General features: G+C 34.3%; 1 protein-coding gene across 1 annotated transcript in view; it reads left to right on the forward strand.

Annotated features, from left to right (window-relative positions):
• The window catches only part of SOX5 (SRY-box 5), a 133,231-nt gene extending 105,420 nt beyond the window's left edge, over window positions 1–27,811 (forward strand). Inside the window, exons 6-9 of the mRNA XM_008051465.2 lie at window positions 12,161–12,269; window positions 15,027–15,200; window positions 20,816–21,032; window positions 22,738–27,811. Of these exons, the coding sequence (XP_008049656.1) occupies window positions 12,161–12,269; window positions 15,027–15,200; window positions 20,816–21,032; window positions 22,738–23,041 (804 nt within the window). The 3' untranslated portion in view covers window positions 23,042–27,811. The remainder of the gene's footprint in view (window positions 1–12,160; window positions 12,270–15,026; window positions 15,201–20,815; window positions 21,033–22,737) is intronic.
• The last annotated feature ends 129 nt before the right edge of the window (window positions 27,812–27,940 follow it).

Here is a 27,940-nt window from a genome sequence, read left to right on the forward strand (position 1 = left end):
ACATGCTCTATACATGTTAAGACCAGCTTCTGTATTGCCTGTCTTATGTAAAACAGATGTCACTCACAGAAATAAGCGTGCAAATGTGTACACATATTTCTTAAGTTAGAAAATTTTTTCACCAAACATTGATTGCCTACAGTGTACCTGGAATATAAATAGATATACATGCTATGATTTCATCTATAACTGTAAATAATGGCTGGGAAAATGTTTTACTTTTTCTTCTGAACTTCAGTGAATATTCTTTGCAAATTTCTATCAAATAAGATGAAAATCTGGTGAATAACACGTGTACTTTAAATAAGAATAGACTCAATAATGACACCAGTTTCTCTGTGTGACTGTCAGTCATGTTTATAAGAAGCCTTATGATAGACCATATAGGCTGCTTGTAAACAAAGATTAATTTTATTATTCTGGCACTTGAAAATTCTTCCATTACAACCTCTTCTTTTCTGCCATTGTCAAATCTTCCCTTTAACAGAATGCCAAACTTGAAATGACAGTGACCAATGTTGACTTAATGTGGATGTTTAATAATGAAAAAAAGTGTGTCATTCCCAGCATTAGTTACAAATGGCAGTAAGTATATCTGATGGCAGCCCTGTAATAATTTTACATCCATCATTCTTTCCTGATGCTTCACTGGCCATCTGATGGATGGGGCTAGCAGTGCTAACTCTTCGGAAACTGGCATAGTATATGTGATTCAGCATTATCTAACACACACTCCTTGGTTTAGATAAGAAGGCTGTGAGGAATTGCAAATTGCAGGTTTTCCTCTGAAAAAGTGAATATGAAGGAACTCTTGTCTCACCATTCAGTAGAAAATGCTTCAATTAATGATTTATGGATGACTTTTGTAAATGTTGCCTTTAGCTAAAATGAATTAGAAAAGTCAAATTAGAACTGGATACTTCAGTGGCTAGAGAAAAACTTTACAAAGGTTATAGTTATGTTAGGTAAACCACCTGGAGGAAATGAGATAGATCTTTGCAATAGTGTGTGGTAAAGCAGATTTTAGTAGGAGAGTGTGTATGTTTTAAAAAATGTTCCCAGTCTTTACAATCCTCTGATTAGAATTTGCCTGGAAGCAAATTAAAAGAGTGAAAGTGATTAATATTTTCTCTTTATAAAAGTGAGCATATATTATTTTTTAGTCTCTATTTACATGTAATTATTTATTTAGTGAGTTTAATTAAAAGATACATAAAATCTGAAGTTGAATGTTTGCCTTCTTATTATTGGAACCTCTCTATTCTGAAAATTGATATAAAATGGATAGGGAACTGCTTTCTAGGCAACTGATTATTAGAAAATCTAGACCAGCTTTTTGTGTGCATGTTGGCATTTGATCCTCAGGTTTTCTTTCCTTTTGTTTTTCATTCATAAAACCTTTAATTCTGAGTGTCTTAGCTAGGGAACACTTCTTATGGGACAAGAGGGGAGAGGAAAGCCCCTTAGTGAATATTATCAGCACAGAACAGCCAGTTTTCAAAGACCATGACAAAAAGGCAAATAGGTATTATGTCATCACCATCCATCACTCTATATGTCAGCCTTTCAATAATTCCAATCGACATTCTCAATAGGGTGATGCAAGTAAAAGGGGCTGTTTGTTTCTAGAAATTGAGTATAGGCTGTCTATAGCCTTTTGTTCCAGAAGGTTTTCTTCTGTGTTTTTTCATTTCTTTTTCTTTCTTTTCTTTTTGGGGGTATTTAATTGAAATACATGCCGAGTTTGCAGACTGCAAAGATCAGAGCTGTTTTCGTCCAGCAGTGGTAACTATGCATTAAACATTTTGATTTGTTTGAGCTTGAAGTTTAGTCCTTTTTTGCCATTTGCTTCATGGAGTTTGTGTATATTTACAGCCTCTGCATTTAATGGCCACATGCCTTATTTTCACAGATGGCCAGTGGAAGACTTTTTCTTTCTCTTAGTATAGCCTGCTTTCAGTTTTGCTACATTTGTCACAGTGCCACTACTTGCAGCTAGCAAGTGCCCACGCTTGGTGGGGAGCAATTATGGTGTGAGTTTTTAAGGAGCTTTTTAAAGGTTTTTTTTTTCCAGTAAACTTTTTATGGTTTAATTTTCAAGCCTAGAAAAGCTGTGCATGTTTTCAAACAGAGAGTCTTGTGTTCTTTACATCATTCTGGTAGAGGGGTTAGTGCAGGATGGTCCAATAAAATGAGACTCATAGGGCATGCCAAATTGGGCTTTCAGAGAGACACCCACAGGCCTCTCTGATTGAAATTGTCTATTTGTTTAAGGATTCAGGGATATGCTTGCAATAGTATTCCTGAAAAGGCAAGTGTTTCACTCTGTAAAGAACAATTTTGATATTTTTAAAGTATATTTTCATGATGCATAGATAAAAGACTAGAAGGATCTACAACTGTAAACAACAGTTATGTCAAGGTGATGGGGTTGTAAATTTACATATGGATTTCCACATTTCTGAATTTTCTTAATTTTCAATAAGAAAATTCAGACTCACTTTTGCTACTGGATCGGAAGTATTATTTTTAGAAACTTGGCCTGCCAAAGTATAACCTTTCTTTTCTTTTTCTCTGGATCCTTTCCTTCTAGTCAAGATCAAATAGCTGCCTTCAAGACAACTACACTTTAAGACACTGAAATAATTAGAAAGAAGTTTATTTTTCAATCACCCTCTTATATTTAGTAGATGTATTCCTTATTGCATTTATTGCAAACTACTTTTCCAATATGAATTAAGATTTATCAGGAAAATATTCTGAATTCAGCATTTATTACAAAGGGTCTCATTTAATCTTTCCAATGATACTTTTTCTCCTCTTTTACAAATGTTCATGATTTGCTTATGCCTTTGAGTCATAGGAGTAATAATGGCTATTGATACTTATTTTGTACCTTACAATTTTCAGTGTTTCCATATCACATTTCGGTCTCACTCTGTAATATAGGGAGAACAGTATTCTTGGTTTCAAATTTTTAACTTGAGATTTGAGAAGATTATAGGAATTCCGTTTGGGGGCTCAAATCCAGTCTGTATTCCAAAGGACTATAGAGAAGGAGTTCCGGAAGGTAACCCAGTGCCTATTCAATTAGCTTGTTACCCAGCGTTTGTTATGTGTATTTGTTAACACAATTTTGAGACTTTCTCACAAAAACTTCATTTAAGCAATCTCCATCTCTACAATTTGTACATCTTTTTTTATAATTCTTTGCTTCTGCCATTTCTGTTTCTTATTTAGCTCTTCCTCTCTTCACCGTGCACATATTTCACTGGAGAATGAACTAGGAAAGCAAAAAATCTTATTTGTTTTGTTTCTCCTAGCAGCTCTGATAAAGCAAGTGATGAAGTTTTAACTGTTCATTAAAATGAGGTTTTAAATATCTATTCTAATCTATCTTTTTCTCTCTCTACACATAAAACTACCACGAATAATTGAAAAGTGAACTGTAACCCCAAAGTGCCTGTATTTATTTGTCAGGAGCAGCATTTCCAAAGGAAGCCATGACTCTTTAAAATAGCCCAATCTTAATTCTTTAACTGAAGTAACTATTGGCTATCAAGGCTACGTTTGTAAGAATGCTGAAAGTTTTATAGTTTCTATTCCATGAAAAGGAAAAATAAAAGAGAACAATCCTATATGTTTCTGTGGTTCAGTAACTGAGTTACCCATTGTTTATAGAACAATTATCATCAGACAACATTCCAGTTTTGTGTTTACATCTCTACAGCCCTCCCACCTACCGGACATCCTGTGTCGGGTATGAATTATATTATTTTTCTTCGTTGTCCTTCAGATTTTCTCACATTAACCGTTCTGATTTGACTCCAGATGTACAGTTTGTCTGTCTCCTCTGGTTTGAAAAAACAAGAAAGTCTTTTTTTTTTTTTAGTTGTTGGCTGAATCCTCACCACATACACAGACATGTGAAATCCCATGTTTTTATTTTTTCATCTTCTGCCTTCCCTCTTCCACATGTACACAACAGAGGCACCAAGATGACAAAGATGCATGGGCTAGTACTTGACTGTGACAGTACTGATATGTACCTTATTTGTGAATTATTTGTTTTCTATATATTCCTTTGAGTGGCTCTTCTATATGTTACATATACAGGCCATAGAAGCTTTTTCTTCTTTGTGTCACTGGTTTGCTCTTTTAAGGACTAAGTTAGTAATGTTGAATTTGGACATTTAACTATGGCTTTAACAAAGTACCTGAATTTGTCAATTTGATTACTACTGAATAGTTTTCTCATAAAAGTATATATAAATAGTGATAATATTTTTGTTTTTATTTGTTTTTTTCATAATTTGAGATATTGTCCTTGAATTTAAGAAAAAAATTATGGAATTCTTGATCATAAATGGACATTTAAATTTCTTAATTAGCAACTTTTCAGGAAAGTATTATTTATGGATACAGAAATTATGCAGATATGGCAAAGTACACAGGGCCCGGAAAAAGAGATCTGAGTGAAGTGGGATGAAGAAATCAACAGTAGTCTGCATTAAATATCTTGTGAAGATCCTTGTTTAGAAAGAATCAAGACCTGTTATTTGTGGAATATTTGTCTGAATATTTTAATTTTTTTGTAGAAAGTCCAGTCAAGTTGGACATAAAGTCATAGAATTGCAGATTTAAAGAAAATGCAAAGGGCCTTCAACTCAGCCTGTCATGCATTGCTTCTTCCACGTCTCTAATATGTAAGGCAGATAGTCATACAGCCACTACTTAACAACTTTCAGGGAGATGAAATTTCTTACATCCTGAGGCAGCCCACTTAATGGATAGATGTTAGACAACTATTAGACAACTATACCTTCAGTGGTTCATTATCTTTCACCTGAAAACTTAGAACTTTTTATCAATGTTCTATCCCTTGACTACATATGACCAAAGTCTGTCTCTGTTTTGCAAATAACAAGCCTTGGTTCTTTTTTAAACATGGATGTTCTTAAGATATCTAAACATAATTATTGATCTCCTTACTCCACTCAAATCTCTTTTTCAATATCATGTGTAATTTTTCCATGATGACAAGGGTATTGATAGGAGCATAGTTAAAACTAAGTGAAGTCCAGAGAATTATTGTCATTGAGTTTCCCAGGTCTATATTTCAGTTCTGGCAGAAAAAGAAAATGAGATCATTATGTTATTATTTTTGTTAGTAAATCCATATTAGCTTTTTATTATCATTACAACCTCTACTATGTACTCTTAACTAATCTTTATAATCAACCTATCTTTTATGAAATACACATTAAGTACTCAGGTTATTATTTCTCAAATTTTCCTATAAAAATTAGAATTAGTTATCAACTTTGAAATATTTCTCCCTCTTTAAAATCAATTCCTTAAAATGTATTAATATGGGCCTGGCCTGGTGGCTCATATCTGTAATCCTAGCACTTTAGGAGGCCAAGGCGGGAGGATTGCTTGAGATCAGGAATTCGAGACCATCCTTGGCAATATAGCGAGGCCTCCTCTCTACAAAAATAAAAATTAAAAATTAACTGGGTATTGTCCACGCACCTGTAGTCCAAGCTGCTCAGGAGGCTGAGGTGGAAGAATTGCCTGAGCCCAGTAGGTCAAGGCTGCAATGAGCCATATACTAGCCTGGGCAACAGAGTGAGATCCTGACTTGAAAAAAAAAAAATACTAATAAGAATGCATCAATATCATCTGCAAGTCATTTTACTATCTTGGAAGGTTATTCACCTTGATTAAACTCTTGAACTCAGAGAAAGTATATGTTTATTTCTAAACCATTCCATCTTCAACTTGCTTAAGAAAACTTAATCTGCCAATGCATTGCACTGTTTCTTGTTTTGTTTTGTTTTGTTTTAGATTGAAGATATAGTTTATTTAGAAAGTAAATTGGAAAGAGAGAGAAAAAGGGGATCCATCTCCCCCAGATTGGGAAGAGGGCCAGAACTTGAAGCATGGCCTGGCCATAGCTTAATGAAGCATGGGTGGTCCAGAGCTTAACAAAAGCAATAGCCTACATTGCCCTTTGATCAGATTGCCTGATGAAACTAACCTCCTCAAAAGTTTAGCCAGAATTATACTCCCAGTAACTTTTAATGAAACTGGTTGCCAAATTTCATAAAATAACATTAGATTGTAGAACAAAATGATGGATTCTAATTCATGAGGGAATCTCTGAATTTAGAAGGGAAAAAAGTCAGGATTAGGTAAGACTGATTTTGTGGATGACTGGACCAGCGGACATGTATACACCCTCTCTCCCAGCACCTTAGCTCATATATCCATACGATTCTCTGATGGAGAAAAAGAATGGAAGAATACTGCTCAAGGATACCAGATTCCAGAATACCAAAGTGTCTGTGGATATTCTAATCAGTAAATTCATACTTGATAGGGGTAAAATTAATGGAAGATTTCTTCAATGTTTATTTTTGTTAATGTTAGAGGGAAATTTGTGTTTGTGTGTATGACAGTGTATGTGTATTTATGTGTAATTCACATGTAATTTACAGGAAAGCCTTTTCTCCCACTTGTGCTGTTATATTATGTAGGTGGATGGTTATTTTATAGAAAATGGAGATATCAGTAAGCAAGAGTAAAACCAAGAGGTTGAAGGGATAAGACACATGCGTTGTTACTTAATATTTTACTTAAGCTGATGAAAACATCTCCAACTGATAAATTGTTATGACATTTGTAAATAATCTTTCATCTTCTTTGGTGTTCTATGAGGTTCACATAGTTGGAGCTTTAAAAACCTTTTTTTGTTTCTTCTTTCTTCCCATGTCATTAGTATAGTAGGAGACCATAAAAAAGTGCAGCCAGAATGGGTTTAACTGTTACTGAGTCAACATTTGACAGTCACACTCTATTCTGTCATTTCATGCATGTGCTTTTTATGAGTTTTATAGCTTTGTGAGCTTTAGTTCGGGGATGTCTATTATGATAGCTGATCCACAGACCATCTCTCTCTTTGTGTGTGTGTCTGTAAGGAGCAAAGCTCATCACTTATACGAATCCCAATTTCAGAGTAATGGAAGACTTACCTACTCATGCACTGTTTAATTTAGAATTAGGTAACTAAAGAAATGTCTGCCTCCTCTAAGGTGCTGTTTGTGTGTTCATTTATTTTGTTTGTTTTGTGAAAAATCAACATAGAATGTCCATTTGAAGCTTTGCAAAAAACAGTGATTTTCCATTTTTGTGTGTGTAAGAGTTAAAGTAATGGAATAGAGAAATTTTTCAATTTAATAGGTAACAAACTAACATTCTGGAACTGTAACTCATCATGCCTGAATATTAAATGGGGGAGAAAAAATTAAATACATTTTGATGGATGATAGACAAAAGGGGAAAAAAAGCTTAACAATATTTAGAGTTAACACTCAAATTCTCTTTTTAAACACTTATTTGTCTGACAATAGAGAATACAGAATCATAATCATAATAGGTTACTTAACACTTAAATTGAACTATTTCTGTAATTTTTATATGTTAGAAAGAATCTTTGTCTTTTCAATTTTTCCATTGAAATTTTTTATAATATTAAAAGCATATCAATTTTAAATTTTTCAAACTAATGAAACCCTATCATGTATTTACTGCAATTTTATAAATTAAGATTCTGGGAGGACTCAGGGAAGTTAATTGATTTATCTAAAACAATGTGGCTAATCTATATGGCAGAGTTTGTTTAAAATGTGATATTTCTGACACCAAAACCCATTATTTCTTAACCTCAGATATGTCCTGTTCTAACCTCAGGTCAGTCCTTTTCCCATTAATCCCTATAGCCTTTTGCCAATCAGAATGGTTTTTGGCTGAGAAGTATGGATCTATATTGACCACTACTAATCACTAACTGCCCACATCTCTTTAGATATTTCTTGGCTTTCCTTGTTGAGTCTTACCATAGCCTGGTCTTATGTACAAACAAATGATTGGATAAACCACAGAGCACAAGTCTAGCTACCGAATTTTTTCCAAGTCAATATTAATAGTGGTCCTTTGGACCAGGCTCGGTGGCTCAGCCTATAATCCCCGCACTTTGGAAAGCTGAAGCGAGTGGATTTCCTGAGCCCATGGGTTCGAGACCAGCCCAGGTAACTTGGTGAGACCTTGTCTCTACATTAAAGTAGCCAGCCATGGTAGCGCACATCTGTAGTTCTGGCTACTTGGAAGGCTGAGGCGAAAAGATTGCCTGAGCCCAGCAGGTCAGTGCAGGGGTGACTGTGAGCGTGCCACTGCACTCCAGCCTGGGCAATGGAGTGAGACTCCAACTCAAAAAAAAAAAGAATGGTTCTTTGAATGTTACATTTTAAAGTTACCCATTTGAGTTCAAGAAACTATGTAGTCCCCAACTTTCTTTTTTTCTGTAGATGAGATGCAATTCACTTGCATCTTTTTTCAAGTCAGCATAGGCTCAGACGATTTTTTTTTTACATAAAAAGTAGATTTAGCCTAAAGTTTCTCCTTGATCTCCGCATGCCTGCAGAATTGTGTATGATTTGTTTAGCAAGATAAAAATCATCTTCCTAAAGCCAATCTGGTTGTTATCCAGTGGCCACTTTTTTGGTTTTGGTTTTGGTTTTTTTTAGTCGAAGTCTCACTCTATCGCCCAGGCTGGAGTGCAGTGGCATGATCACGGCTCATGGCATCCTCAACCTCCTGGGCTCAGGCAATCCTTCTACCTCAACCTTCCAAGTAGCCAGAACCATAGGTGCACACCACCATGCCTGGCTAATTTTTTATTTGTTGTAGAAATGAGGTCTTGCCATGTTGCCCAGACTGGTCTCAAACCCGTGGGCTCAGGCAATCCATTCACCTCTGCCTCCCAAAGTGTGGAGATTACAGGTGTGAACCACCATGCCCATCAGTTACCAGTTTTTATTCAAGAGAGAAAGCACACAGGTCATCTTGTTTGAACCTTACTTATAAAACCCTTGGGCCTTTTCATTTTGACACTGTCGCAGTTAATCTTTTGCTCAGAGCAGTTCAGAATTTGGGCAGGTATTTCTTTAAATATGTTTTTTTTTCTTTCTAATAAAAAGAAGGTAAAGGAGAGAAGACCATTGAATCTTGTCATTTTCAGATCAGTATTTGAATAGTAATGAGTACTGTAAAATACAGCTGCTACACTGGATTTGTGTTCCAGAATACTGATCTTAAAATGGAAGAATGGGATGTTATTTTTCTGTACAAATACTTGACTAACATGATTTTTATCAGAGCCAGTTAAAACTAAGATTCTAAGGTTGACAGAAATTGTCGTTTGTGCCCTTCAACATTTATTTGTTTCCCCAAACTCAAGTTTCTTTGCTTTTCTCATTTGCAGCATCTTCCCATTTAACTCTCTTCATACCCGATATCCACTGCCCTCATTTTGTTTCAGCTGCCTCTATGGTACTTTGAAAAGACTGATTTAATTATATGAATTTCAAGAATCAAGCCATCACCTTTTCTGGTAGTATTTGAGCATATGAAAAGAAGCTTCTGGAAAAGGAAATATTTAACCCAAAGAACAGAATCTCAAATGATTGAGCTTTAGACATGATTGTGCATAAGTGAACAGGGAAGGAACAGCTAGGGACAGGTGGTGTTGAAAGGGGTGAAGTAGGAGGAGGGATTTTTCTAGTCCACCTATTTCTGTGTTATAACGTTTAGCTGGTTCTTTCTCCTTCTATGTGCCTGAATAGATTGAATTTAAACTTTTGAGTACTATTCTTAAATCCAACTCATTCTTCTGGTGGTTCAATATATTACCTAGACTCCTATCCACATGCAAAAATTATACCTACCATTTTACATAAATACTATATTTAAACTTCAACAATTAGATCAGTTTTATGTGGAATTAAATGGTAATTATTTTTCATATGTCATTATCTCCTTACAATCAATTCCTTTATGTCTCTAAATTTGTTGGTCACTAGTTTTTCTAAAATGTCACAATGTTACCATTTTTACTTACATGCTATTGTAGTGTGTTTTCATTAAAGGCACATCTTACCTACTCCAATTCCTCTAATCGCCTCTCCTTTTTCCTGTTCACATGTCTGAAAGTACACTTAAAGGTCTATACAAATGGTTACAGAAAAGCACAGCTTATCATGTTGGTTTCCAGTATCTTCCACTGACAGACATCCCGTTGAGAAGTATAGTCAGCTCTACTTTTAGATACCTGACTGAATCATTTTATTAATACTGTGTGCTTTAGAGACTGATGATTAGAGATTACTTAATGTAAAAACTGATTATGACTTTCTGCTCATCATTTGTTAACTTTAGTCTTTTAGTAAGATGGTATAAGAGCCACGGAGCTGTACTCAGAACCTTGTATGTCACTTAACATTTTTTTTCTTTTCTTTTTTCTTTTTTTAACATGCTTGTATTCATTTGTTTTTTCTTCCTGAAAGACATTGCTTCAGAATAGAAATCTCTCTGTAAAGTATGTAATATTATTGCCCTGTATACTGTTAAATCAAAATCTAAGAGGTGTTCCAGGCCCAGTATATACTCCAAAGAGAGCACAGTAAGGTCTTCACTGACCTGGGGACGAGGTCACATTGATGGAATATGTGTGTATTCTTTTTGTTAATACAACTGTCTTTTGTTTTAACAGCTAAATTTCCGGTAAAGAAAGTCTGTTAAGCTAGTGGCCTTGATGCTCCCCAACTCAGCTGATATATACAGCAGATTCTCTTAGCAAAATAAATCCATAACATACAAAGCAACTGAAAACACCAATTTCACACACAAAACAAATTGTTCAAGTCTACATTTTAAATATATAACTTATTTCAACTTTAATACTATATAATTCTACAGAACTAAAGTTAATATAAACAGTTTTATAGTTTCCCTACTGTATTTTATTTTGACTGACAACTTTAAAGTGTTTTTCTATTAAATAATGTAAAGACTTTGATGAGTAAAGTACAGGAGTTCCAAGGCCACTAATTTAAGAGAATATTTAGCCTAATACGTACAATTGTAATATTGCCATAGATTTTGCAGAGATAAACCATGTACTGTATTAAGAATTTCAATACCCTGTTGGTTCTTGGTAGCAACATGAGTTGGACCAATTACCTGTAGTACAGTTATCTTAAATTGTCAATTGTTTTCCGTAAATATTTCATTGTGTCCTAGCAGTCTGCGGTGTATGTAGTTCACTAGTACAATTCATGACTGTGTTCTTCAGAAAAATGAGGTGAATAACTAATAAAGAAACTTGAGCAAATGTTATGAGATCCAATAGATGCTTTTCTTAAAACTGTTTTGGAACCACATCATCTTCAGAGCAGTGCTGGAGAGTTCAAACGAAAATTATCAACCTTTCATTGTATGCTTTTTTCTGTTCCTAAAACCTCCCAGTTTCTTAATTTGGAAGTAGTATAATATCTCATGGGGTTTAGGTTGAGCGTTAACATTTTCCTTGAAATAATTTATTTTGCAGTGCCATGTTCTCCATGAATGCAAATCATGCACTGCATGCTTTTAAATGACTTGATGTCTCTGCACTTCTAATTTTGGTATATTTGTATCTCAAATAATTCGCCAACTCAATATTTTGGCTTAGCAATCCAAATCAAATTGTGGTCCAAGTAGCAGGCATTCACATTGGATGTACAGAGACTTGACAAGCAATTAGCAATGAATATTTAAACGTCTTCATTACCCTTGCATGAGGAATGCAGATGGCATTTGAGAAGATGGCAACCAGAGGGCACTACTATGAATTATGTTTCTATCATTTGGTCACCTGACCATTGGAAGACTTTCTCTGGGCCTTATGCCACTCCTATACTTCTACTGTCTGGATAAAAATAAAGCAGAAATTCCAAATGTAAAACAGGTTGCTTCCATGAAATTTCTATGCGCATTTTGTGATTTGGGAAGGTTGTCTCTAAGGATCCCGGCAAATATCCTTTAGGCATACCAATCCAAATGCCAAGACTTTATAGGAGTCTATAAGAATTAGAGTGTCTTCAAAAATCCTGCTGGTCCTTCCTATAATTACCTTAGTATAATGTGCTGAACATGCAAAGGTGAATAAATCAACATCTCATTCTTTCCAGAAGCTAATGTTTTATATGTGGTCTAAGAAAAAAATGTCTTCAAATAATTATGATTTACAGATTGATTCTCATTTTAATTTTTGTTAAAGGAAAAAACAACACTGGAGAGTCTGACTCAGCAACTGGCAGTTAAACAGAATGAAGAAGGAAAATTTAGCCATGCAATGATGGATTTCAATCTGAGTGGAGACTCTGATGGTTTGTGAAAATTGTTCATATATTTTCCAATAATATGCAGAAGTGTCTATTTAGTGCCAATTAAAACTGCTAAAAGAATAGACTAGGCAAACAGCAGACACCCTTGATGCTGTCCTGCCCATTGTGTCCTTCACAATGTATCTTCCCTTTAATAAATCAACTTTTCTTAATTCATTAAAAAAAAATAGACAGCCACTTCATACCTGATCATTACAATAAGAGGTCACATAGTTCCCATGTGCCAAGCACTTACTGAGTGCTTTGCATAAGTCATCTCATTTAATTCCTAGCACAACCCATGGGCTACATACTACTGCATTTGAAACATTTTTTCCAAGGTCACAGGGCTCAAAGTGCCAGAGGCAGGACTTAGATTCAGGAAGGCATGATTCTAAAGCAAACGTTCTTCATCACCATCTACCCTGTCTCTCACTTCCCTGTTTCTGTACCCCAAACAAACTTTTCAGACATTTTTATTTATCAGCTCATCTGTCAAGTCCTGACCAAAATATATGGTTCGGTGGACATTTTCAGGAGAGTTTCCTACATTTTGGAACACTTTCCTCCTATGCTGTATACCACACAGTCAAGTGTCCTGCCCACTCTCTATAACCTGACTGGAATCCAGCTGCACAGTTTAGGCTTCCCTCAGGTGCCTCAAGACTTCTGTTGTCTGTATCATCTCTGAACATTTTAAACACTCACAGTAACGACTAATTAAAGTGATACTCGAATTTTAATAGCATGGCAAAGAGGGGAAAAGAAAAAAGTGTTGTTCTTATACAGGACCCTGACTGGAAACCTCTCTCTAGTGGCATAAATGCACTTCTAGAGTTCCTTTGGTGGCACAGCCTTCAACTTTGCTACTATTGCAAGGAAGTTCCTTGCATATAGAAAAAAGTGCACCAGGGCAAACCAGTGAGATACATACTTTAGGAGAGAGGGTCCCCTTGTATCCTCTAACATATTTGACTGTCTACTCTGTGTTGGACCAGTTCTACTTTTAAGTCTAGGTCTGTACTAGTCAAGGGAATAGCCAAATAGGAACATATAACCACATAATCCTATCAAAACTAAATTTTATGCAATTGAATATCCAAGAAAAATCTGCTTTTTCTGGTCTAATGTATCTAAACATCTTCTTCTGTTTTCTACTTCACTAAGCTAAGATAAACCTAGCCAAAGTACATATAAAGAGCTAGTTTAGATTTGATGAAGTCACATAATGTTCATTTTATTGCTTATGTTGCTGTAAGGTGTAAGAACAAGAAAAGGCAGATGTGCAAATGATCATTTGCTAGTTGCAAACCCATTTTAGAAAGATATTGCCATATATTAGCACCCATTTTTGTCAATAAAAAGACAATTGCTGGTAATAAAACATTTCATAAATTTTAAGTTGTATTAGCATGATAAAATATGCCCATAGCAATCAGCATTAAAACATCAAAGTTTTTGTTACTGTTATTTGTTAAGTTCAGTCAAGCTTGTATGTGAAATGTGTTCCACTTTTCACAAGACCCAAAAGCACATTACGAATAAAAATATTGAGAAACTCCACCAATAGATATGCTGTGTTTTTTTGTTTGCTGCTATAGAGATCTTCAAGTTTGGATAATTTTGAGTGATGCTTATGTCTTCATATAGAAAAGAAAAAAGAAGAAAAGGAAGGAAGAAAAGGAAAACAGTCCTTTCATTGATAATACAAGCTCTAAGATTCTCAAAGTATTTTAGATTTTAGAATCTACTAAAATACATCACTCAATCTTTTGTGCTGATAACCAGCGATAGCCTCCTGTCATAGTTACACTGCAGCTCCTTATTTTCTTTGCCTAAACTCAAGTGTTTTGGAAGCCATTTAATCTGCTGGCGCCATTCTAAGAAGTCACATAAGGCTATAGGACTGGACACAGCGTCCAAAGATTTCATTGTGACTCTGAGTTGGTTTATCACAGTGAATCTTATGGATTGAAATGTACCTATCCGCGGCTCTTTCAGATGTTGGGGGAAAAGTTCAGAAGAATATTTCATTTGTTTTAACCTTAAGCATATGACTGAAGAATCATTAAGAAGCCATAGGTATAACTATTCATTTGTTCTTTTCTCTGCTGATTTTACATATCTTTCTGGGGGCATCAGCATATATCATGTACTTATTAGCACATAATTTTAAAGAGAAGCCAAGCATATTACAAGGAAATATCTATATTTCATTTTAACTTCAGAATTTCATCTAGCAGAGTTTTTATTTGTGAAACTCTGAGAAAAGGAGAAAGGCATGCATACTGTGTGTTTGGACAGTCTTTAAATAGCCAAGGTATATTCTCCCCTATGCTCCACCCATTCTGCCAAGTAGATTGGTGTTTCATAATTTGTGAGCTCCTTTGCCTATTTAATATTTCTACAGTACTGGCATGCCTGTTGATTTAATCTAACTTTTCTCTTTCCAAATTGCATCAAAATTTATCTATTTAAGTATCTTGTGAGTTTTTGAAAGTAAATGATGAAACAGTCCGTAGTCCATTGAAAGAAAGGGAAAACAGATTAGAAGTGAGTTGAAAATACAAATACAACATTTGCCACCACAAGGCTTATCACAGAAACTTCAAAGACAAGCATCTGTCTTAAGAACTGGAAGTACCATTATCAGAAGTACTTTTTGTTTTCAGACACTTTAATAGACTAAAAATTAGTAATGCAAGGAAGAAAGTTGCCAAAAGTCTTAACACTAACATGAATCCATGTTTTCTGTTTCAGGAAGTGCTGGAGTTTCAGAGTCAAGAATTTATAGAGAATCCAGAGGACGTGGCAGCAATGAACCCCACATAAAGCGTCCGATGAATGCCTTCATGGTGTGGGCTAAAGATGAACGGAGGAAAATCCTTCAAGCCTTTCCTGACATGCACAACTCCAATATCAGCAAGATACTGGGTAAAAAAAAAGCATTGGAATTAAGTGATAGATGGGATAAAATTCTGTTTTCTACAGTTGTGGAAGGATACTGGATTTGGAGGCCAGGTCGCTCATGCTATCTGCTTATCCAAAAAATAAGCATCATCATTGAGGCTTCATCCAGTGACGAAGCATTCTGTGTTCACCGAGAAATGTGCTAATTTCTCAAGTTCTATAAATAATTTAGACGTGTGTCTTCATACTAACTACAATAAAGTTTTCTCTTGTAAAATCTAGAAATACTTTTACTAAGACTGACACAAAAGTTGCTTTCACATGAACCACTAGATATTGATATTGACCATTTTTATTCTTTTCCTTGTAAACTATAAATAACTTATTGTTAGACTTAAGATTTTCTTCCTTTTTCATCATCAATTGTAACATAAGGATAAAGAGCTTTGTTTGTAGAATTCTTCATGTTGTGGGTATGAGGGTGGAGGTTGGGATGTTTTTTATTCTAGTGCTATAATTGAAAATCAGATACTCAGAATACAAGAAGATATAGAATGTACATTTTAAAATTTGTACTTTAATAACCTTAGGTACTAAAGGTTCTTTTACTAATACTTAGCAACAATTTTCAGTATTATTAAAAGGGGACTTTTCCTGCCATTGCAGCTTTCAGCTTAACAGAAAAAACGTATTCACTTACTCTGTACACAGACACTGAAGCACACAGAAGAGATAGGTGGGGAGAAAGGGTGGGCCACTTATAAAGAAACCTGTTATAGACCATGTTAAGTCAATAGACCAAGTACAAAAAGACCTATTACAGACCAGAAGAAAAGAATGAAAGATTCTGTTTCTTTTGTGCCATTCTCTTGACATCATTATTGTTATCGTTGTCATCACTGTCATCTTCATCTTCATCACCTTCATCTTCAAGTAGCCAGGTGGTCAGGTACTGGACAACCTAAGCAAATTTTGATGATTCATTCTCTGTCTTCTAAAACCTAAATGATAAAAATAGAATAGAAACACATAACTCTGTCAGAAAATTTGGACTTCAACAAAAGTTGTCAAAATTATTAAAGCTTTAAGATTCATAATGCACTTGGAATTACATGCAGTTTATGGAAGTGGTATTCCTTTAGCTTTTTGCATTAAGGAACTGATTGTCTAAAATTAGTTACTAAACATGTACATATTTTTATGATCCCATATTCTTAACAAACTTAATAGTTGCCTCCCAGTCTACAATGTATACTTGTACTGAGATAAAAACAAGCAAGACTCAATTTTCACTGAAAATGATTTTGAGATATTCAGATGCCTGTTATCTAAAAAGACTTGAGTTTGTGAAGTTTTTTGAATATGTAGAAAATAAAATCTGTATATAAAAATATATCGTGCATAAACAAAATAATCAAGAAGAAATACATATTTTTTTGCATCTCTACCATCTCTGATCTAGTTTTCTTTTATTTAACTATATTCTACCTTCCAAATGAAATTTCCCATCTTTAAAAAACAACCTACCTGTTTCATTTGAAAAGACTCGGTAAAAGAATACTTTGTGTAAGCATATTTCATGGTTTTTAATTTTTATAGCTTTTAATTTTTCCCAAATTAGAAATCAAAAAGGTAAAAAAAAAAACAACTAACTAAATACTAAACTGTCTCATATCACTCCATCCATGTGTCCGAATACTAAAAAAGTGATAAACACTGATTAAAACTTTATCTTAAGTATAAGGTAAATACCAGTTTTGATGACATGAAATGATTTTTTAGAAAATGTAGTTAAAGTGTTTATGAAAAGAAATGACTCACTAAGATAATTTCTTTCTGGTTTGAAGAAGAGAATATTAGAATGACCATGTGATTATTTAATAATAGGCAAAAAGAGAAGGTTGCCTAATTTCAGTCTTTTTGAGAAAAATAAATTAAAGCTATAGCATTTATATTTGGGAACAAAATACTGAGGTGTTTTAAACCTCAGTATTTAGTCATAGCTTTAAATAAATAAGTGATCTTCAAATATCCACAAGATCATTCTAAATGGCCCATTTCATACAGAAGTACAAAGAAAGCTTGATGTTTTCCTCTTTGCTGATTGTTTTGGATAACAGCCTCCGACAGCATGCCGCTAATTCATTCTGCTTAAAACAGGCGCTTGAGCTGGGTTGACATTTTACGTAGTCTCTGGGGATCCTAGTTGACATTTTAAAGGGCTTCTAAGCATTTTATAATACCCTAAAATCTGGTTTTAATAAGCCATTCTGCTGAAATTGTTAACATAAGGAATCACCTTTTACTGCTTGGCGCTAGATCAGGGGATGAGGGACATCTTTTTCTGATTAGATATACAGTAGTTGGAGTAAAATGTGCAAATTCATTACAGACCCCATGGAGATGACAATGTTGCTCAGCTGAAACTCTTCACTTTTAGTGTATTGGCAGATTTAGAAAGGAAAAGAACACTCTTAAGACCCTTTTTTTTTCTAACCTATTTTTGAATATGAAATATTTTTGATTGAAACTTCCTCTTTTGTCATCAGGAGTAATATCCAATTGTCCTGTTTTTCATTCTAAAAGGCCAACCTTTTGAAAGCAGCAGGAAACATATGCCCTGTACATGAATGAGTCCAGGGTAAGCAGCCAGCCACACCCAAATCAAATAGATATTTTTTATCTTTTTCGGTGATATCTAAAATGCTTTCCTACTATTCTCATTGAGTGTTTTTCAGAGGTTAGCATCACAGCTACATCCAGCAGTTATTATACCTGCAAAGCTATTTAAATCAACACCAAACTTGTCAGTTAACCAAATTCAAAGTTATTATTTTAAAAATGAAAACTAAATTTGCCACCAAATTGAAACACTACTCTGAACTGTTATAAAATGTCAGTCATTTTGCCTCAGTTAGTGCTTAAGCTATCTTAATTCTTATTGAAAAGACTTATAATTTTAAAATATAGTTTAGGATTCAGTAGTACTCCCAGAGAAATGATAAAAATTTAAAAGATTTCATAATTCCAGTTCATGCCAGATTTAGAAGTCAGTTGATCTGAGAATTTACACATCTTTTATTATCCCATTCCTTTATATGTAAACATTCCCATTTCCGCTGTATTTTAGCCAGAACAGCTTTCTTTAAGTTCCTCTAATTCTCCTTTTTACTGAAAGATTTTGTCCATTGTATTATGCCTCTATAGGATACTCTTCTCTTTCTGATCCTCTTAGGAGTCATTTCTATAGTGAAGCCCTGATTTGCAGAAGATTGATCTTATCTCCTTATCATATATTCTCATACCTTTCTGTGCTTTCCACAATTATAAAGAAAATAATAAATTTTGTAATTAGATATTTAATGTATTATGCCTGGCCAATTATAAGCTCCAAGGAGACAAACTCTCTTATTCATTACTGCATACTCAGTAATTAATACAGCATTATGCACATAGTAGGAACTATAAAAACAATTCTCCATTCCAAGGCAGATTACTTCAAAGCATAAAGTCTTTCCTTAGAGAAACAAAACTTCTGTAGTTTATAGAGCATTTAAACTTAGGTAAGAATCTTTGGCAATCTCTATTCTAATTGGGAATGCTGATTTCTTTGTTGAATTTTGTGATAGTGAATTTTATATTAGGTCAGCAATCTTTTATCTATTTTTCATTGTATTCCTATTTGCTTGGTAAGTTATTTCTGATAAGCTCACTTTCTACTCCTTGATCTGAAGATCAAAAGCTGGTATAAATGCTAAAAGAAACTCCATGATAAAATTGATCTCATTCAATGCTATTATAACTTCATTTGTGTTTATCTATGCCCTGAGAACAACATGAATGATATTCAAGTACCTCTAGAGAATAATGTTTACCAAATGAGGAGTTTGAGATTGTACCTACAAATGATATGGCCAGACCAACCATCTTAATGTTGGATGATGCTATTTAAATAGAAGTTTGAAAAAGGTATAGAAAAAGAAGCTCCATTATTTGAACTGTAATCTGAGTTTCCGTTGTAATAGAATAAGTTCATACTGGCTATCTAGATTTGAAAAAAAAAACTACATTTGTAAATCTTTGTAACACCTACATGGATACACTCCACCTATGCAACATCTGTTCCAATAGGAAACAATTCTAAGGAAAGAGAAATTGCCCCTTTTGCTGCATGCTTTAAAAAATATAACAACCCAAACTGAGGAATCCCCTACATTGGTAGAGAAGAACTGTTCAACAGTCTGTTGTTTGCATTTAAGATACAGAGTTATGATTGAGTAATAGACTCACTCAAAGATCTTTTTACATGACTTTGGAAAGCAGGTAGAGATCCAGGGCCAGTACATACTTGGGAGAGGGATCTCTTAGTTCCAGTGTTTTGATCTTTGTACATTTAGGTCAAGTTGAACTGATTATTTTCAGATAAACATACTTCATTTGCAAATAGATTTTTAAGTTTGTCTTAATAAAAAAATAAATATTATTACCACTACTTTTGTTACTACTACACAGTCTAATGACAGAATCAAAACTTTAAACCATAATCTAAAATAAGAATTAGCATAAACTATTTTTATTTGAGCTTCAAATTTGTTTTTCTTGGTCCTAATTGGATCTACCCCAAAATTAACAGTGAGAAGAAGGGGGAAAATTGGTGTTATCATCATTAATGTATACTGTGTCATGGGAAGTGACAGCTTTATATACAATTGAAATTGGTTTTTTTAAAAAATTTTACTCAATACACACTTATTATAATTCTGAACTCCACTAGATTATGTTCTCGTAGGCGGGTATACACATATAAGGCAAGAATTGTAGCACACTTTAAATTCTATCAAATCTGAGTTTTAGTCACAGATCTACAATTTAATAGCTGTGTGACCTTAGGTAAGTTACTTCATCTATTTGAATCTCAATTTTGTCATTTATGAAAATAGGTCTAATATAAGTGCTGTTTATTTTACAGGATTGAACTGAAAGGTAGAAATGAAATAACACATGTAAAGTTTTTAGCACGGTATCTAGCACATGGTAGTTACTCAGTCCATGTTTGTTAATATTATCATTTAAATTATAATTAAATTTTTAATGAAATAAAATTTTAACTGTAATCATTTCTGCAAACTTTAACATACATAAACGTCTTGAGGAGAATGAGACTTTCTGACACGTTAGGGACTTTTGTAGTAAGTAGTCTACCCCTCTGAAAAAGAATTTCAACAACTAGATAATTAGTCTATGATGATGTAACTTTTCTGTTCACAGTGGAATTACATTGTGGTCTATTGTAGAAATTGAAGATATACTCATTAAATTATCTATGAGCTTTTAACTACATAACATAAAAGTCTGGCTAAACTGTGAATACAAGCTAGAAAAAGTATATATGTGTATATATAATATTGTCCAGTGTTCATATTTTTGGCAACATAATTTCTTTGAATACAGAGCCACCCACCTTTGAACTTGCGGGATCTCACCTTTGGAGTCAAAGCTCCCTAGTCAAAAAACAGGTTTATGTTAGTTCTGGGTTGTGGCCAACATCTTTACTTCAGATTTTCTTGTTCTCAGTGATATCTCTGTTTAGGATACTTAGAAGTTATGCAAATTGGAATCCTAACCTTTTTTCTTCATAGGATCTCGCTGGAAAGCTATGACAAACCTAGAGAAACAGCCATATTATGAGGAGCAAGCCCGTCTCAGCAAACAGCACCTGGAGAAGTACCCTGACTACAAGTATAAGCCCAGGCCAAAGCGCACCTGCCTCGTGGATGGCAAAAAGCTGCGCATCGGTGAATACAAGGCAATCATGCGGAACAGGCGGCAGGAAATGCGGCAATACTTCAATGTTGGGTAGGGGCCTTTCAGTCATTTCTTTCTTAGGGAAAGCTTCCTATTATATTTAATGGGATGTGAAACACATTTGTTTTGTTGCAAAGCAGCATTTGAAAAAGAACCTGAACTTTGTATTTTTAGAGACTGAATGGTCTCCCACATGATCTTGAAAAACCTATCTACATGAATCTACTGCAAGCTCCTAGCTCTAACATGAGCTTTGTTAACAGCTGGTTTAAAAATAAATATCTGCAAGTAAATAATTTTGAAGTTTGTTATTAAAAACTCAGAAGTGTTAAAAAAAGAAAGAAAGAAAAACTCAGAAGTGTAACTGGTTCTTTTACTCACTGACTTTCATTACTTCCAAAGCTTCATCATGAAAAATTCTACAACTAACAACTTAGCTAAGACCATACAATGTAAAAATGATTTCAAAAGAAAGAAACACTTATTTCTGAATATGGAGAGATTACTGAGCTATCGAGGCATATGTGTGGTCTTTGCAGATCACACAAGGTGTAGGAATTATATTTAGGGCACAAGATTGTGAATGGGGAAGTTCTATTTTGAATTAAGAACATAACTCTCAGGATGTTTTACAGTGCTTCCTGTGGCAAGGCTGTTGACAGTGTTGTAATATGCTGCCTGCAACTGCATTGCTTCTGCAGAATTAGCTCAAAAAAACACAGGAATAAACTTGCTTATCATATGTGAAACAGAAGTTAGTAAGATCCCAAAAGCTTCTTAGAGTAATAAGTACTATTCTGAATATGACCAGAGGATAGATAACTTAGCACACACACACACACACACACGCACACAAACTTTTCAAATCTTTCTTGTCCCCTCCAATTCCTTGAAACTGGCTGCATGCTCTGTCCAGGGGTCTATGATTTATAGTCAAGCACATGACTCTTCAGAAAGTTGAACACAAAGCCAAATATTTTGTGAGTGAAGAGTAAACATATGAATGAATAAAAATAAGTAAGAATGAATATCATCTATTAATCCCTTCCTGCTAAGACCACCTACGTACTTTATAAAGCCAAGTGCAAAACTGAGAAGACAGGGTCTCTTGTTAAAAAGTTATTAAGAATTTCTAAAAAAAGCAAAAAATTTATTAAGAATTTCAGGACTGTGACAACACAACATTAAACCAGAAATAGGACCTTAGTGCAGTTGCACAGGCTGTGCACCCATGAGGCTCGGCCCTTCTTCCTATCACCACAAGACCAAAACTATTTCAGACACTAGGTGGACAATGTGATATTATTCAGTTCTGAGCAATCAAGTTTGATTTTGTGAGCTCTAATACTTTAGGGTTTTCCATTAAAATTGAATTATTTGCAGCTTTGATTCTAAGGAAAAAATACTATTGCTTCACTGTAAGTGAAGGAAAAGTGAACTTGGAGTTAAGGGCTTGGGTTCTTCTCCTTTGTCTTTCTGCACCTCCTTTTTTTTTTAGTAAAATAGATTGGTAACAAAACAGGATTATTTAAGAATCAAATGTGCAATGCATGTAGATATCTTGTACTTTATGAAGCACTAGACAGAAGTAAGGTATTAGACTCAAAGTAGAATACCATGTGAAAAATGTTAGGCAATTGGGTAAAAATCAGTACCTTAGAGTGGGACTTTGCTGGGCAAATTCATCATATAGTAAGGTCTACATCTTACTCTTCACTCACCCACTATCTCTTTTTGGAAATTTATCTCTTGACAGGCAACAAGCACAGATCCCCATCGCCACTGCTGGTGTTGTGTACCCTGGAGCCATTGCCATGGCTGGAATGCCCTCCCCTCACCTGCCCTCAGAGCACTCAAGCGTGTCTAGCAGCCCAGAGCCTGGGATGCCCGTTATCCAGAGCACTTATGGTATGAAGGGAGAGGAGCCACACATCAAAGAAGAGATACAGGCTGAGGACATCAACGGAGAAATTTATGATGAGTACGATGAGGAAGAGGATGACCCAGATGTAGATTATGGGAGTGACAGTGAAAACCATATTGCAGGACAAGCCAACTGATAAGGGTTGAAAGATTGTTGTGACCTTAGGACTTAAAGAAGCCCTAACTGGTTCATCCTTACCAGTGGCCAAGCACATTAACTTTCTCATACACTGACTGTTACTTTAACTGTTAGTCTTAAATAGTTGGGACATCAGCTGACTAATAGACCTCAGCCTCAAAAGGCTTGGAAAGGAAAAAGATATATAACAAGCAAACAACAATATCAACAACAAGAGATTGAAATAAGCTATGGGTAAAATAATGCCAGTAATTCAGCTGCTACATCCAAGCACTGAAGTCTTACCCGTCAACTTTTTTTTTTTAAATAAACTTTATGGCTGTTTGTTCTACAATGTTCTAGAAATTCTCACTCAGGTACACAGTGCCAACAAGTGGCTTGTGAATGTGTTTTGTTGTTTTGTGCTACAATTTTTTAAAAAAATAAGTTTTGTTTTGTTTGGGGGGGTTCTGGATTTATTTCCTTTTCTTTTTCTTTCCTTTCCTTTTTTTTTTTTTGTAATGCACCTGACAGAAAAAAAAGAAAGATGAATTTCTCTTTACTTCTCTCCACCTTTTCCATCTCTAAACTTTAAAGATGGAAGTCTGTGCATGGGGGGGAAGAGGGAAAAAGAGCCTGTTTTTAACTTCCTTGCTATCCATCACAAAATAAGCAATTATTTTCTTTAGAGGACTTTATCTATTGCACACCACACTACATCTTTGAGCAAGTGCCAAATTTGTACTGAAGTGTTGACCAAGTTCTTTTTTTTCCCCTTCCCTTTTTCCTGTTCCTTCTTAAGTTAGGACAGTGTTATATCTTAGACAATCCCTTGAAAAACCTGAAATACCAGCAGCTGGTGAGATTTGACTTTTTTTTAAATGGAAACTGTAGGTGCTGTTCTCAGGTGAAAAGAGAGAGAGAGACATAAGAAATTTAGAGAAAAAATATTTTCTGATCTTGGATTTTTGTGTGTATGTATGTGTGTGATTATGGTACTAATAGGAATAACGTTGGACCGTTGTGAGTCAAACCCACATCTGGGGATGAAATCCCACATCCTCCTAAGTGACTGGTCTAGAAGTAATCTTGACCTTGACTTTGCACTTCAAATGACAACTTAACCAAGTATAGGGCTCAGAAAATATATTTTTAAATGTCTAATGTGATTATTATTGGATGGATCAGGCGGCCCTGTGTAAAAGAGGTGTGCATGTTATAACATGGAAGCTACTAGCAAACTACTCCCAGATGTCCCTTCTCCCTAGTTAATTGGTTCCACTAACGTTTGCTACTTCGTTGTTGTTTTTTTTCCTGTTGATACTTCAAGCAAAACAATCATTGTTTTCACTGAGTATATTTGGCCATTTTTTCAGAAAAATAGAATTAGCTTATTTCTTCAACATTCCATCCTTTCCTGGTCGGGAAATTGAACTGATGGTTTTATAAAAAGTATTTTTCATTCCTCCATGAAATGAGGTGGAGGTCTTTTGCATTTCACCGTGTGGGCCATGTACATTTCATGCCATATAAAGTAGGACTTGATTAAAAGTCATTACAGCCCAACAAAGTGGAGCCTGACTGACCCCAGGGACCCTTGCCACTGCTCTTCCTTGCTGTCAGATGCATCTGCTGAAGGTCAACTTTTGGTTCCAGCAGAGTGTGTGCGAAGAACAACTGAAGGTGATGGGACTACTTATGTAGATTTTGTCAGCCAAATACCAGGGCAGTTTTAGGGCCTGTACAAATAAATGCAACATCACTTCAAGTTAATTGCCATTATTTGTGTTGCAGCCTCAGATAGTATGTACTCCAACCAGTAGCTTGGATGTGCTATGGTTTTCACTCCAGTCATCATTTTTCTATCTCACCCCCCAAACACCACCCTAAAGTTTGATTATTAAATATAAATGAGAAGAAAATCCTTTTTATTTTTCTCTCTCTCAAAAACTTGCTCTGGGGTTTTGCTTGGAGTAGCTGATCATATTCTGCATGTCAGAGATTTCGTTTGTTTGTTTTTCTGTTTGTTTTTGATGACTGTATTTTCATTTGAACTGCCTCTTTTTGCTAGTGTTGTAATAATGATGATGATGATGATAAAATAATAATAATAATAGTAATAATAATAATGGTCAGCTGTTCCCAGTTTAGTAAGTTATGTATAATTTATTTTATTTCTCCCTTTCTATTTTATTCTGCTCTGATTTGGAAGTACAGCCAATAAGCTGGTAGATATTTAAAACAAATTTCCATCTCCAACTCATATATGTGTGTGTGTGTATATATATATATATATACACATATATATGTACATATATATGTGCATGAATATATATATATACACACACACATTCACCCACACAATTTCACTTCTCCTTCCATAAGTTGTCTTCTTTTAAAGAATTTGGCCCCAACAATTTCAGTTCTGGTGTTTGATACAAAGGAGTGAATTAATAGGAGGGTCGTGTTCAATCTTAATTAACTTATGCTCTCATCACTCATTTTAGTTATTTAATTGCCACAGTCATCTAGAGCCAATTTTTTTGTTTTTTGTTTGTTTTGTTTTTAAGCACTCTGGATAAGGAAAAATAGACACTTGTTTTTATATCATTATATACAATGTGAAAACAGATTTTTAAAAAATTTGTTCTTTGTCTTTGTTAACAAATTCCTTCTTTTATGTGAGTTCACCTCTCACGTTTGCTGGATACTTACTTTACACCATGTTATAAAGATGCTTTGTTTTCATTTCATGACTTTGGGCTATAAGAATACTTTGTTTTAGCTCCAGGTAGATGCCATTGAGGGTATTTGTGGCTGAAACCAATTCTAATACACAGTAAATTGACAAAACACTTCTGTTTGGGGGTTGTTTTTTGTTTTTGTTTTTTTTTTTCATTTTTTAAAAACTTTGTTCTATTTGAAGGGAAAAACAAAATTGTTGATGGTGACCTGTAACTGCTGAAATTCAAAAGTTGATTTTATTTAGTTAGGTTTCCGTCCAAGACTGAACGGCATGGACTGAAACAAAAAACCAGTTCATAGCCCTGCATTATATTCTGTTGTTCTGACATTTAATTCACTGGATGTCAAATTGTCTTTGCCCTAGTTTTCTCCAAAAGAAAGCAAAAACAAAAATAATTTTATTAATGTTTAAGGTCTTTTGAAGTCACTTGATAAAAGGTGCTGTGAGTAGCAACTTACCATGTTAACACACTGCCCTTTTGGTGTTTGGTTTATGATTTTGGTAAAGGATCCTAAAACCTTGTATTCTTTTTCTGTGCACTGTTATGACCAAAAAAGATAAGGTAGAGAAAATGAGAGTAAGATCAAAAGATCAAAATAAAACATAAACAGTCTCTCTCCTCTCTCCTTTTCTTCCTATATGTTGAGTCTTCTCACTTTTTCTTTCTCTTTCTCTCTCTCTCTCTCTCTCTCTCTCACACACACACACACACACACAAACACACACACACACTCTCTCTCTCTCTCACCCGAATACAGAGGAATAATCTTGCCAGAATTCTGTTTTTTATCGTTGCTGTAACCAGTTTCTCTAAAAATAGTCATGCTTTAACATGAATCTAAGAGAACATCACTGGAGAAAATAAGTTAAAGTTGTTAATTTATAAGTTACTAATAATTTGATTAGCTACTACAATTGGATAAAAATACAAACCTATTCTTCAGTGCACTTATACCTAGATTAGGAAAGTCAATTTTTAAAGTTCATTTGACATCTGAAGTTAAGAGTTAAATATGTATAAAATCCCTCCCAAAGAACATAATCATCATTGTTGAAACCAAATCCTCTTATAAGAAACAAATATAAACAAGTTTACTTTGCTAAAACTATTTTATAGATTTGATTTCCAGAGTAGAATTTTACCTTAATTCATTGAAAGCAGATTAATCATTTTTTGTCCAATTTCAGATATTTTCTTAATCCAGAAACTGTTACTGTTTCCAGAAGAAACCTTCTATCACATTTAAAACATCAAAAATGATTACACTTTCATTCTAATGGGTAAATTATTGAATTGTAATAAACAACTGTATATTTACAAACAGGTTTATAAAATATTTGTTTATCAAGTTAATAGTAAAAATAAAAATTATGGGATCTGCAAGGAAAACTATGAAGCCCACTTAAAGTGGTTCAGATTTCTCTTTGTCTTGTAGGGCATAGGTGTTTGTTTAGCCAGGTTTTTACAGTATTTAATTTTAAAGTTTCCTATAACTATCAGTTCCCCAGGTTGAAGATGATAATGTTGAGTTTTCTACTGATTGATTCCTGTCCTCCCCAGTGTTTCTGTCACTGGTTCACTAAAACAGTATTTATATAGCTCCACTGGCTCTAAAGCTCTAGTCCTTCTAACATTTTGGATTTTACAAGTAAAAATGGGAAAAAGTAGAAAAGAGACAATCAAATGCCTGGAGCTTAAAACAAAGTATGTGCAACCTACCATCTCACTTGAAATTTAATAAAATAAATAATTATGTAAATATAACATAGAGTTATAGATTTATATTTTGTTCATAACACATAGTGTAATATAAGTTGTATATTTTCATGTTTTTGGTTTTATGTTATCATTCATGCCACAATAAAAATAAAACAGGAGTTTATGTACTCTTAAAAAAAAAAGATGTGGGTTGCCACCAACCTGTTTTTGTTTTTGTTTTTTGTTTATTTTGTTTTTTGTTTTGGTTTTTTTTTTTTGCATTCTTCTTTTTCAGTATTACTGCCATGCAAGGCACCAATAAAAACAGCAAATGTGTTCTTTACCTATTATACTGTGTTTCTTTTCATAATTCTTGTTATGAAGGTTTTAGTTTTGTTATGAAAAGGACTAAAGTATGGAAAATTATTTAATTTTGCTTTCAATATAAATAACCTCACTTATTGAACTGAGAA

This window comes from Carlito syrichta, unplaced genomic scaffold (genome assembly GCF_000164805.1).
Source record: "Carlito syrichta isolate Samal-C Ts95f unplaced genomic scaffold, Tarsius_syrichta-2.0.1 Scaffold174567, whole genome shotgun sequence".
NCBI lineage: Eukaryota > Metazoa > Chordata > Mammalia > Primates > Tarsiidae > Carlito > Carlito syrichta.